The sequence below is a fragment of the Daphnia carinata genome, chromosome 6, assembly GCF_022539665.2.
Source record: "Daphnia carinata strain CSIRO-1 chromosome 6, CSIRO_AGI_Dcar_HiC_V3, whole genome shotgun sequence".
In the NCBI taxonomy this organism is placed as follows: domain Eukaryota; kingdom Metazoa; phylum Arthropoda; class Branchiopoda; order Diplostraca; family Daphniidae; genus Daphnia; species Daphnia carinata.
This window is the reverse complement of record NC_081336.1, coordinates 7,370,995-7,382,340: the sequence shown is the minus strand read 5'-3', so window position 1 is coordinate 7,382,340 and position 11,346 is coordinate 7,370,995. Positions and strand designations below refer to the sequence as shown.

The 11,346-nt window shown below is 39.9% G+C and overlaps 1 protein-coding gene and 1 long non-coding RNA gene across 15 annotated transcripts; one reads left to right on the top strand and one right to left on the bottom strand.

Moving 5' to 3' along the window:
• Positions 1–81: 81 nt before the first annotated feature.
• On the top strand, positions 82–5,810 carry LOC130702037 (phosphatidylinositol-binding clathrin assembly protein LAP-like). The gene is made up of 14 exons (XM_057523705.2): positions 82–399; positions 1,253–1,395; positions 1,465–1,540; positions 1,738–1,758; positions 2,018–2,120; positions 2,272–2,480; positions 2,602–2,750; positions 2,834–2,922; positions 2,989–3,158; positions 3,223–3,522; positions 3,691–4,002; positions 4,175–4,358; positions 4,450–4,675; positions 4,769–5,810. Exons 1-14 carry the CDS (start codon positions 270–272, stop codon positions 4,928–4,930), a joined length of 2,274 nt encoding a protein of 757 aa, XP_057379688.1. The 5' UTR covers positions 82–269; the 3' UTR covers positions 4,931–5,810.
• Positions 5,811–8,094: 2,284 nt separating this feature from the next.
• Positions 8,095–11,277, bottom strand: LOC130702072 (uncharacterized). Of its 14 annotated transcripts, none has more exons than XR_009421146.1 (15): positions 11,238–11,271; positions 10,847–10,941; positions 10,596–10,785; positions 10,409–10,532; positions 10,183–10,257; positions 9,918–10,064; positions 9,599–9,707; positions 9,494–9,543; positions 9,330–9,409; positions 9,104–9,264; positions 8,952–9,046; positions 8,712–8,858; positions 8,609–8,654; positions 8,483–8,523; positions 8,095–8,415 (listed from the first exon to the last, which is right to left on the bottom strand). It is a non-coding gene; the product is annotated as an uncharacterized LOC130702072 (long non-coding RNA). The 14 variants fall into 14 exon arrangements; XR_009421151.1 differs by having other exon boundaries at positions 9,336–9,409; XR_009421148.1 differs by lacking the exon at positions 9,494–9,543 and having other exon boundaries at positions 10,847–10,938; positions 11,245–11,277.
• Between the last annotated feature and the right edge of the window lie 69 nt (positions 11,278–11,346).

Here is an 11,346-nt window from a genome sequence, read left to right as displayed (position 1 = left end):
AGGGAAACAACTAGAACTTTTGGAAATGGCATCCCGCCATCTTTTCTTGTGACGTTTGGGGCATTTTTGTCATTGACGTCTGGTTGGGTAAGGGAAAAGATCATACATTGCTGTTGGGCTCAGAACCCCCTCTGAATTGATCGTGTGATTTTTTGCTGAGACTGTTGGACGTGTTCACGTGAGAGAAGTGAAGGCATTTCATTCCTGCCCTGAAGTTAGTCTTCTCTTCAATTTTTATCGGCGTTTCGTTTCACCGTTTCTCGGCGAAAATGTCCGGTCAAACAATAAGCGATCGGTTGTTGGCGGCACGTCACTCTATTGCCGGCCAAGGGCTGGCAAAAGCCGTTTGCAAAGCCACCACAGAAGAAGTCATAGGACCAAAGAAAAAACATCTTGATTGTAAGTATTTGTTTTGGTTCAAAGATTTATTATAACTTTCCCTCTTACTGGCTTCAGAAATGTCTTGTTTCTGTTATCCCTCAGATTGTTTATCACAATGGGTTCTATTATAAGCGAAGGCATGAGTTGTTTTCATTGCGTAAACTTGAATTGATTGATAGTTCCCAGAAAAGATCAATTGCCCAGTAATTCGTTGAATGCAAGCTTCTACTGTTACAGACTCACTGCACAGATATAAACATTGCCCTTCAGAAAGTGCTTGCTGTTACTCAGCAGTATGATTTCTGGCTATTTTTAATATTGGTGTAGCAAGAAAAGAAACAGGTTTAAGTGTGAAGAGCTTTAACACAGATAAATGTGAAAAATTTCCGGTTTTCATACGTTCCCAACTAGTCCAATCATTTTTTTGCGCTGCACTGGATATCGATCCGTTTTGTCACCCCCTAAACATCAGCGCGCATCGTGAGCCGCCCATCGCCTTTCTTTGAACGGACTGAGGAAACGTGGAGTGTGCCAGTCCCGTTCGATAATGAAGAGGGGCGTTTGGAATTTCTATATGCATTATCGGTTTTCACCCACAGACGCCCCTTATTTTAAAAAGGGGACAAACCGAGTAACGACGTTGGCCTTAGCTAGTGTAACTCAATTCCTATCACGTTCTGACGATCACACAAAAACAGATCATGTGTATCAACTTATCGTCTCGAGTCGTAATAGTGGGGTAGAAAGTGGAAACCGACATCAATAATGGGGGGGAATCCGTGCCAGGGTTACTTTTTGTTTACATTGCTCGTGCCGATCGATATTATGTTTGTTGATGTGATTAATTCGATTTTTGTTTTCGATTCACCAGATTTGCTGCATTGTACGAACGAGCCGAACGTTTCCATTCCGCAGTTGGCCAATCTGCTCATTGAGCGGTCGCAAAACTCCAATTGGGTCGTCGTTTTCAAGTCGCTGGTCACGACCCACCACCTCATGTGTTATGGAAATGAGGTATCTTACCAGCATTTTCTATTTATAAGTTTAATTTAGCATGTCACTATATTTTTCCTTATCTGGCAGCGATTTACCCAGTATCTGGCTTCAAGTAACTGCAGCTTCCAACTAAACAACTTCCTCGACAAGGGCAATGTGGCAGGTAAGAAAAGATTGTAATTTCTAATTATAATTACTGTTGTGTTGTTTAATTCTATAATCAACGAACTAGTTCGTGTCATTTGGAATACTAACTAGAGTAATCGTCGCCTCTCACGATTGCTCATTGTCATCCCTTGTTATTAAAAAACTAACGGTATTTTTGTGTCCACCATTTGGCCAATTTGCTATTCATTTTAGGAGCCACAGGTATGGAGAAAAGTAATGTAACATTTCATCTCACCTACTTTCTTTATACTATTCTATGTAGTTGCCTGAACGGGGTGTTAGCTGTTTTTTTTTTTCTATCGGTTTTCTGGGTTTTAATTTTTCCAATCGCTTTTTCATGGAATGTCATTATTCTAAACTTTTTTTGTATTTTTTTACTTTTATGATTTTTTTTTATATACCAACATCCATCCTACCCCCTTCTTTGCACTTTTATTCTTCCTTCAACTTGTAAATAACCACACACCAAAAGGTTACGACATGTCACCGTACATCCGCCGTTACGCCAAGTATCTGAACGAGAAAGCCCTGGCCTACCGGACCGTGGCCTTCGACTTCTGCAAAGTGAAGCGCGGGTGAGTGAACTTATATTTTATTACACACTACACTCGTTTTTTCACTTTACAATTTTCGCATTAATGGGCTTGTGCTTGTGCATGTTGGTTAATATTGTTCTCACGTTTTGTTGTCCCATCGTGTGCGTGTCTATTAACTTGGTGCCACCAGAAAGGAAGATGGCACGCTACGCACTATGCCGGCAGACAAGCTGCTCAAAACACTACCGGCTCTCCAAGGCCAGATTGACGCCCTGCTGGAGTTTGACTGTTCGGCCAACGATCTGACCAACGGAGTCGTCAACACGGCCTTCCTGCTCCTCTTCCGCGATCTGATCCGCCTCTTTGCTTGCTACAACGACGGCATTATCAACCTCCTTGGTCGGTCAAACAAACCACATCCGTGAAAATAATTTTCATTCGTTTACTGATAAGCGCTTCTTTTTTTGTTCTTTTATGTGGTGGTGACCTACATCCCGTCGTAAAAAAAATTCATCAACAGAAAAATACTTTGAAATGAACAAGAAGCAATGCAAAGACGCTCTCGACTTTTACAAGAAGTTTTTGGTGAGGATGGACCGCGTTGCCGAGTTTCTTAAAGTGGCCGAAAACGTAGGCATCGATAAGGGCGACATTCCCGATCTGACAAGGGTATCCACGGCTTGCATTTTTACAATGATCAATAACGTGCAAGTTATTTTATGTATTTATTTCCTTTCACATTCCGTTGGCAGGCACCGAGCAGCTTACTTGAAGCGCTAGAGGGCCACTTGGCTACCCTTGAAGGCAAGAAGCCGACTACGAGCTCTTCATCGAACATTAGGTCAGCACAAATTTGTGACATCTCATATATTCCACAAAAGACTCAATTGTTGCCTGTTTTGGATAGCCTAGCGCAGCATAATGGTGCGATGGCAGCTAACGCGGAACAGATTGACGAATCTTTGAAACGCCAAGCGCTGGCTGAAGAAGAGGCGGCTATGAACCAGTATAAGAAAAGCACCAATCCGTTTCTCAGTTCCCCAACATCAGCAACACCTCCATCAGCAGCCAGTGGGGGTAGGTGTTTTTATTATGAATTGAAAGGAATTTTATTTATATTATATTCTTGACGTAAAAACAGGAGCTGCACCTCAAACGCAGCAGCCGATCCTCGACTTGTTTGGCAGTGATGTGGATGGCAGCACGTCACACACGGCCCAATCGGCTTACGATTCTTCGCACAAGGCCTCGGACGATTTGCTCCAATTGGCCGCGAATCCGTTCGCTTCGCCGACAGGTGCGCCACCCATTCCCGCCATGCCAACGCAAACCAACACGTGGGCGACCGGTCCTTCGCAAAACGGTTTCGGAGCTGGTCATTTCGCTACGGACAATTCATTCGCCACGGCATTCGGTGCGTCTGCTAACGGATCGACTAATGGTGAGTTGATTAGAAGTAGCGCTAGTTTCAATCGTCTCTTTTCTTTTTCCCTTCGTGGCTTGGTGTATTAATATTTTGTCTATCGTATTTTCTACTAATCTCTTGTCCTTGTCGGTTGTGCCCACGTTAAAAACAAAAACCAAACAAAAACCAAAACACAAAAAAAAGTTTCCGACGGCGCCGTGGCTAACCCGTTCGGCATTCCGCAATCCTCTCCGGCCCATCACCCTCCTCCGCCCCGTCCTCCTCCTCCTTCCGCTGCTACTAATATGGGCGATCTCTTGTACGGTATCGAATCTGTCGGTGTCGGTTCTGTTCTCGCTCCCGCTTCTTCCGGCTCTTCGCCCCTACCAGCTCGGGCCATCGAGAATCTGGTGGACGGTTTCGATTTTCTCTCGATGGACTCGACTTCTTCTAACACGACCAGCGCTCCTGCTCCGGCAGAGGGTAGCGCTTCTCCAGCTAAACAAGCAGCTAAAGGTGCTGTTTCTTCCAAACGCTCTATTTCTCTGTGAAAAGAGTTGATCCAGCACGCTGATCATGTTGTCCTTTAACCTCAAAACGATTGCGAATGTGGTGGATCATTTTTTAAAAATTGATTTATGTTCTTGTGTTTTCTTCCCCTACTTTTTTTTCGGTGTATCCTTTAAAGGTTTTGATGCATTTGGTGACCTGTTGCAACCGTCAGGCATGGCCGGCGGTGTTGCACTTGGTCCTCAAGCGACTGCCGCCAAGCCAGCGACCAACACTAGCAATAAAGTCTTGACGGGAGACTTGGATTCAAGTCTGGCTAGCTTGGCCATGAACCTTACCATCAACAAATCAGCAGCACCCAAGTACGGTTTTTGTTCTTTTTTTTTTTTTTTTTTTTTTTTTTTTTTTTTAAGTGTTGCTATTTAAAGTCCATTTTCTTCATTGCTTGCGTAGAACTGGCCAGTGGAATACTGGCCCAGCGGCAGCTAACAAAACTGGCGCCCCTGTTCAGCCGCAACAACCAGTGGCTGGCCAGTGGAATCCACAACCCATGATGGGTATGCCTATGGCGAGCGCGCCGATGACTATGCAAGCTGGTCAAATGGCTTACAGACCGATGGTTCCCATGGCGCCGATGACGGGCATGACGGCCCCATATGCCGCCAACCAACCGATGAACGTAAGACATGACACTTTGTGTTCTCTGTTTGTTTTTTTGTTTTTTCAGGGGGGATTGTTGAGTTTTATTTATTTTATTTGGTTTAAAACACAGCCTGCCATGGTTTCGGGTATCAGGCCGGGAATGATGTCTGGACCCTCCTCTGGCGCCGGTGGTCCTTTCGCCATGGGAGCCATGACTCAGCCGGGCATGCCTATGGGTTCTAGTATCCGCCCGGCTGCCAATCAGCAGCTCGATCCATTTGGCGCCCTTTAATTGAAAAAAAAAAACAAAAAAATATCGTTTTTTTCCCATCTCCCTTCATCATTGCTTGATTCGGAAGTTTCAAAAATCGAATCTTGTTAAGTTTCTTATTTTTTAATTTTTCCCCCTTATATTCGGTACTATAGAAATCGCTCTTCCTCGCTCCCCTGCGCAATTAAAAGTTAATTCGATTCGAGAAAGGAGAAGGCTGATGAAGGCAAACATTCCACTGTGTCCAAGGGAGACGCTTTAAAGATCTGATAGTAGAAATACGAAAACAATTAAAATAAGAATTAAAACAAATGTAGCCAGTCCCAGTGTGTGTGTATGTTACGCATGTACAGCAGGTGTGCGGGGAGATTTTTTTTTTTTTTTTTTTTTTTTTTTCGGGCTCTTGTGAATTTCCGTCAAGTTGTCTATCCTCCCTAGTTTTTTTTTTCGGTGGTGGTTGTTGTTTGAACTAGCAGCAGCAAGAGCAGAAGTAACAAAAATAACGACATAGTGCTATGGAGGTTTTCTATATTATATCTGTCTTTTTTTTTTTTCTTTCTTTCTTTCACATTTTCGTGTCTTTTTCCTCGTTTAATTTTTTGTTTGTGTGTGTGGCGTGTCTACTCTTTTGTTGATATACGTTTTCCATCTTTATTTTTCTCTCCTTTTTGCCTCCGAGCCTGTCGGCATGTTTTATATGGGTCGTTGTTCGAATTTATACCCCTTCCCCCTCCCATCCCTCTCTTCAATTGGAATTAAAGTTAAAAAGTAGGCCACGAGATTATTCCTTTTTCCCCCCGTCGCGCACAGCGATTGCATCGTGAAGCTCTTTATTATTACTATTAATATTATCATTATTATTATCACAATTCGAAAGTATACAATCTTAATTGTCTACCCCCGATTCCAAACTTTTTTTTCCACCTCATCCCGTTTTATTTAAACAAATTCTTTTTTTGTGCGTGTTCCTTCAAAATGGAAGAAGAAACATCTTTTTTTCTTTCATCTGTATGCCATTTGTTCGTTTATCAATATTGATCATTTCATTCTGCGAGAAAAAAAAACAAGTGAATTAATAATGCTAGCGTTGTATCGCTTTTTAATTAATTTATTTCCAAATATGGTGAAGCGAAAGAGTTTACCATAAATCAAGCAGCAAAAAAAGAAATCCACCGTAAAATCAATAAAATAGCTTTTTTTTTGTCTGTGTATCGATGTCTTTTAAACACCATGCATGGCTCGTTTTTTTTTTGTTGTTGAAAGCATCCCATTACGGCTACAAAAAAGAGTCATGTTAAATACCTGTTATATCACGATCAGGACTTAGCTCTCACGTTGAATGACATCACGGAAATTTCCAGGAATTGTTTTGTTCTTCTTATCAAACAAGGGTTTTTTTTTTTATTTTGTTTTCCCTCGTTTTTGGGTGTTGTTTGTTTTTTTAAATTTATTTTCGCGCTTCCGTAAAAGATACCAACAGATGTCGCTGAAGAAGAAAAGAGAAGTTTACTTGCTATCACGCCCCATGTTCTTCTTCCCTTTTCCCCATTGCTTGTATTGCTTGTTATTTGGTAACAAGTGACGAAAAAAAAAGAAACACACCAAAAACGCTGTGAACGCCATCCCCTTGACTTTTGAAGTTGAGAACGAATGCCAGAATACACCAATAGTGAATTGTTGTCTTATATCAAACAAACGTTGAAAAAGCAGTTGCCACTTGTTTATTTTTACGAAGAGAAAAATGTGAAGAAAAATTCATTACTAAAAATTTTTCCAACTCAAGAATTATAAAAAAAAAGAATCAAACTAATTTTGCAATATTGACAGTGAAAAGTGTAAGAATCGAAAAGGTATGACATGACAATGCTGTATAGGCTGTCGCCGTCGGCCTACCAGCTGACTCCTGCAACTGTATCAAGTACATAGACACGAGGTAGGGCGTTTGTATCAGAATTCCAAAACCTTGGGTTCAAACCCCAGGTTATGCCAAAGGTGATAAATGCGTTCTAATTTCTAAAATTTAGTCGACTTGTACGTTGAGTATATAATATAATCAACATATAATACAACAGTCATACGAAGTACAGTGGTCATAACGTAGAGTGTCTGCTTCACATTACGGAAGTCGTGAGTTCAAACCTCATGTTGCGTTTAACTTATACGTGACGTGTTATTTAAAAAATTGTTACACTTTATTGTTGACGGAGCCCAAAATAAAATATCAATTTACCTAGAACCATTCTACAAAATGTTTCTAAGTGCAAAAAGTTGTCTTAAAATTATATGCGAAAAAGGCGATAGATATTGTGTGAATCATGGCGCAATGGTTGTGTATCGGCATAGAATGCCGGAAGTACTGGGTTCGATTCCCGTACGGGTTCATAAGAAGATGTATAAAATGTGGTGTAATTTTATGATAAAATTTATTATCGCTAATACTTGGTAGTAATGAATTCCTAAACCACCATGTGACCCCTTAGAGAGAGACATCTGCTGGTACATCATAGCAGGTGCTATGATGTGGGCACCTGGGCATGGTTTCCCGTACGGCCACTTGGTTACCTGGCAGGGATGCAAAGGATATGCCCTTGAGTTCCCAGGATAGCTGAGGCTAGTTCCTGCAGACCACCACGTGGCCACTTGGAGTGGGGTACCTGGCAGGGATGCAAGGGGTACGCCGTTGAGTTCCCAGGACAGCTAAGGCTAGTTCCTGCAGACCACCACGTGGCCACTTCAAGTGGGATACCGAGGCAGACATCCGATGGATGCACTGTCAAATTTCCAGGCCATCGCTCGTCCGTTGAGCAATGACTGGACCCTGCATCACCGAAACGGCACTTCAAGAATTTTCTAAGTGTTAACGTCGATTTTGGATTATGTAGAAGATCCAAAGTATTATAGTATGTGAGTCGTAGCTCAACGGTAGAGTAGCGGCGTGATAAGTCAGAGGTCTGAGGTTCGAATCCCACATGGACGTCGTCTCGATTTTAATGAATTTTGTTGAAATTTAGCGAAAATGTGTAAAATTTCGGAAAAACAAAAAAATCCACCCAGAAAAAAAAAAAATTCCAGCAAAAAAATTTTCGGAAAAAAAATTCCCGGCGAAAAAAATTTTTCAGGAAAAAATTCCGGCGAAAAATTTAAAAAAATATTTTCATAAAAATTGGATAATAAATAAAAATGAATTTATTCAAAATAGATTTTATTGTTTATACATACATTACATGTTAGTGGCGTCAGAATCTTCTGGAAATAAGTTACTTTAATAATAAGTACATTGATGCACCGAGATTGAGCCCTACATAAGCCTTTACAAACCCTCCCCTCCCCCCTTTCCAAAAAACACCTTAGCGATTTTCTAGTCACTGAATACAGGAAAACAATGAAACCAATACATAATGTTTTTTTATAAACGGTAAACGTGAGAAAATTAAATATAGAAGAATTTCGGTCACTCAGCCAACTCCTACCATCCGCTTCTTTCCCGTTCCGTAACAATCTTCCATCTATATTGAATAAAAAACAAGAATTAGTACATATTCCTTGTCAAAATACTTATAAAGCATTGATTACCACTTCCAACAATGACTGCACATGACCCAATTGCATCCAATCTACGAAAACCAACCAAAATATGAAATCATAAGCTGACCCCAAATATTATTTTTAAACGCTATTATTAGCAATTTTCACCTTTACCATTTCAACGCAGAGTGAACAGCTTATCTTAACGACACCTACAAAACTGAAAGAAAATTAATATTTCAACGGATATCTAAAAAATGAAAATCTTTAATGATACTTTAGTTCTACGATGCTCAGCTAATGGTATACACGTACATGGTACACAAATGTAACTCTGCATTATTTGCATTTGCAACAGCATCAGGTCATCTGATTCGTTTACGTCTAATGTGGTTTCTATTCCCCAAGCACTATCCACAGAAACCTGTTTAAAAGATTATGTAATTAAATCTGGTTCCTGTTTCAGCAAATGTGAAGAATGACTTCGACAGCATAAGTATAGACAAAAAAATATCACGTCAAAATCTGTGACTATCGGACTGTCGCCTTGTTTCCGTTTCATGTTTTTCAAAAACAGCTTTTTCCCCAGCTATACGATATTCGATGGCTTTACTGCATGAAAAACACAGAATTATGATAACATTTGTTAGTCTACGCGCTTGGTCTTACCGTCTTGTAACGCCATCAGATGTTCACGTGCAGGTAAATTGGGAAGTCTAAGCAAATTTTCCTTCAGGAAATTTACGACGTATCTTTAGTTGTAAAAAAAGGGCAGTGGTTGTCTTTGGATTCTTTTCATCGTCAATAGTCAAGGGCTGGATTTTTTTTTTCTGGTGGGTCAACAATTTGTATAATGAAAGTAACAAATAAAGAATAGAAAAAATGGATGAGATACCTATACCCGGCAATCTTGAATCAGTAACCGAAATCCTTGAACCAGTAACCAAATCTCCGAAAAAGAATGAGGATTTTTTCCTACACATATTGAGAAATGGAAAAATTAGAAAAAATAAAATTTTTTAGAGTATGTATTGTTGTATGTTCGTTAATGCGCCAAACCGAATGACACTTGTTGGCATATGGACAAAACGTACGAGGTTCCCTGTGTGCTATAATGCTGTCGTTGAAAGCCAGATAATTAACTTTGCCTGAATTTTTAATTACCTTTGGATCCCAAACTCTTGAAACTATGTCTTGAAATGGAGATGCTTGGTCAAGAATAGACTCGGCGTATCAAAATAAATGGCCACTCTAAGGCCTCGTCATAATCTCCCTAATAAAGGAGTCAAATATATTAAAATAAAGTACAGCATACGGCTTTTTTCCATGTTTAACAGAAAAAAAAAAAACTAAAATTATTTAGGTTGTGAAAGTTTTCTAAATGTACCTTCTAAAAGATTGTTTACTTAAACTGTAATGTGTACTAAAAATCAGATGCAACAAAAGTAAAGTGATAAAAAACTTCAAACATGAAAGGACATACCTTAGTTAGGTCAAAATGAGTGAAAACATTTTGTCGGGGAAACAATCTCATGTACATCATATATCCGTACTGAAAAATGTAGAAACTAGGTGAACGAGGAGAGCGATGAGGTTCCCAGCTCTTTAATTTGTATTCCATTTCAGTGACCTGTGGAAAAAAATGTGTTGAGCTAAATTCACGTCATATGTAAAGTTTTAATTAATAATTGCTAACAATTTGCATAATGAAAGTAACAAATAAAGAATAGAAAAATAGGATGAGATACCTATAACCTGCAATCTTCAGCATATTAAGACAACATTCCTGGGCATCTTTTAAGTTGTAAGTAAATTCACCTCGACTTGTCTATAAAAGGAAAGTTATTTCGAATTATAAAATTTGCTTTAAAAGGTACCTGCTTGTCACAAACATTCCACTATCTCAACTTAAAATAATTGTGCAGGGATTTATAATCAAGGCTGAAATACTAGTTTGTCAAGTTTTAATGGAACATACTACAAGATTTGTCTTCAATTCCTTGCCTTTTTCCACGTGCTTTCATATTTCACTATACAGTTGGACTTTAACGGCATTCTTGCTTCCCCTGCCCATTTGCAGTTCACTCCGTTCAAGAAGCTGAAATATAAATTTCCAATTAGAAAAACGATTTGATTCGAAAACACCTTTTCTTGCACTGACCTGTTACAATAAAAACGAACTCTAATACGACCCTCCCCGGTATCAGTATCGGTGAGAGAAGTCAAAGAGGTGGTAAACCTTGTCAGTTTAAGGGGATTGAAGGCGGCGTGGGTTAATCGCTTACGAGGACTTGGTATTTTGTCTTTGCTGTTATCTAAAGCTGGAACATAGCTGAGGCTCGTTTATTGCCCTAAAAAATGAAACTTAAAACATTAGTAATGAGCATTCAAAAAGGAAAGATGATCCAATACATTTTCGAATCACCCACGAGGCGGTGTAACACCATGGGTCGGACGATCAACATGCGCTGCCAAAGTGCAACCAACGGTTATCCACCGTCATCCTGCTGATCAAAAGTTATTTTAATTATCGGATGGCACACGCACGAAGCAAATTTTCCCACAAATCACACGTAATTAATAATAATATACTATGTAGACCACAATCACCACCATCACAACCAAGAAATTCCCCTTGGCATAATCTTACATTTTCCTAATTCCAAAAATATTTTATTAATTCTACGTAACTACATCGACGTAAATTTAAAACGTTTACAAACAGGTGTCAACCAAAGCTATTAACATACGACAATGAAAATGAACAGCAAAAACCCAAAAAAACGACAAAGTAAATACCTACAACTCACATGTCGACGCGAGGAAATCCAGGATTGATCTGAAACGTTCGATCCGGTTGATGGTCGAAATACTGAGCTAAGCTTATTGCAATGCCCGACAGACGGCGTTTG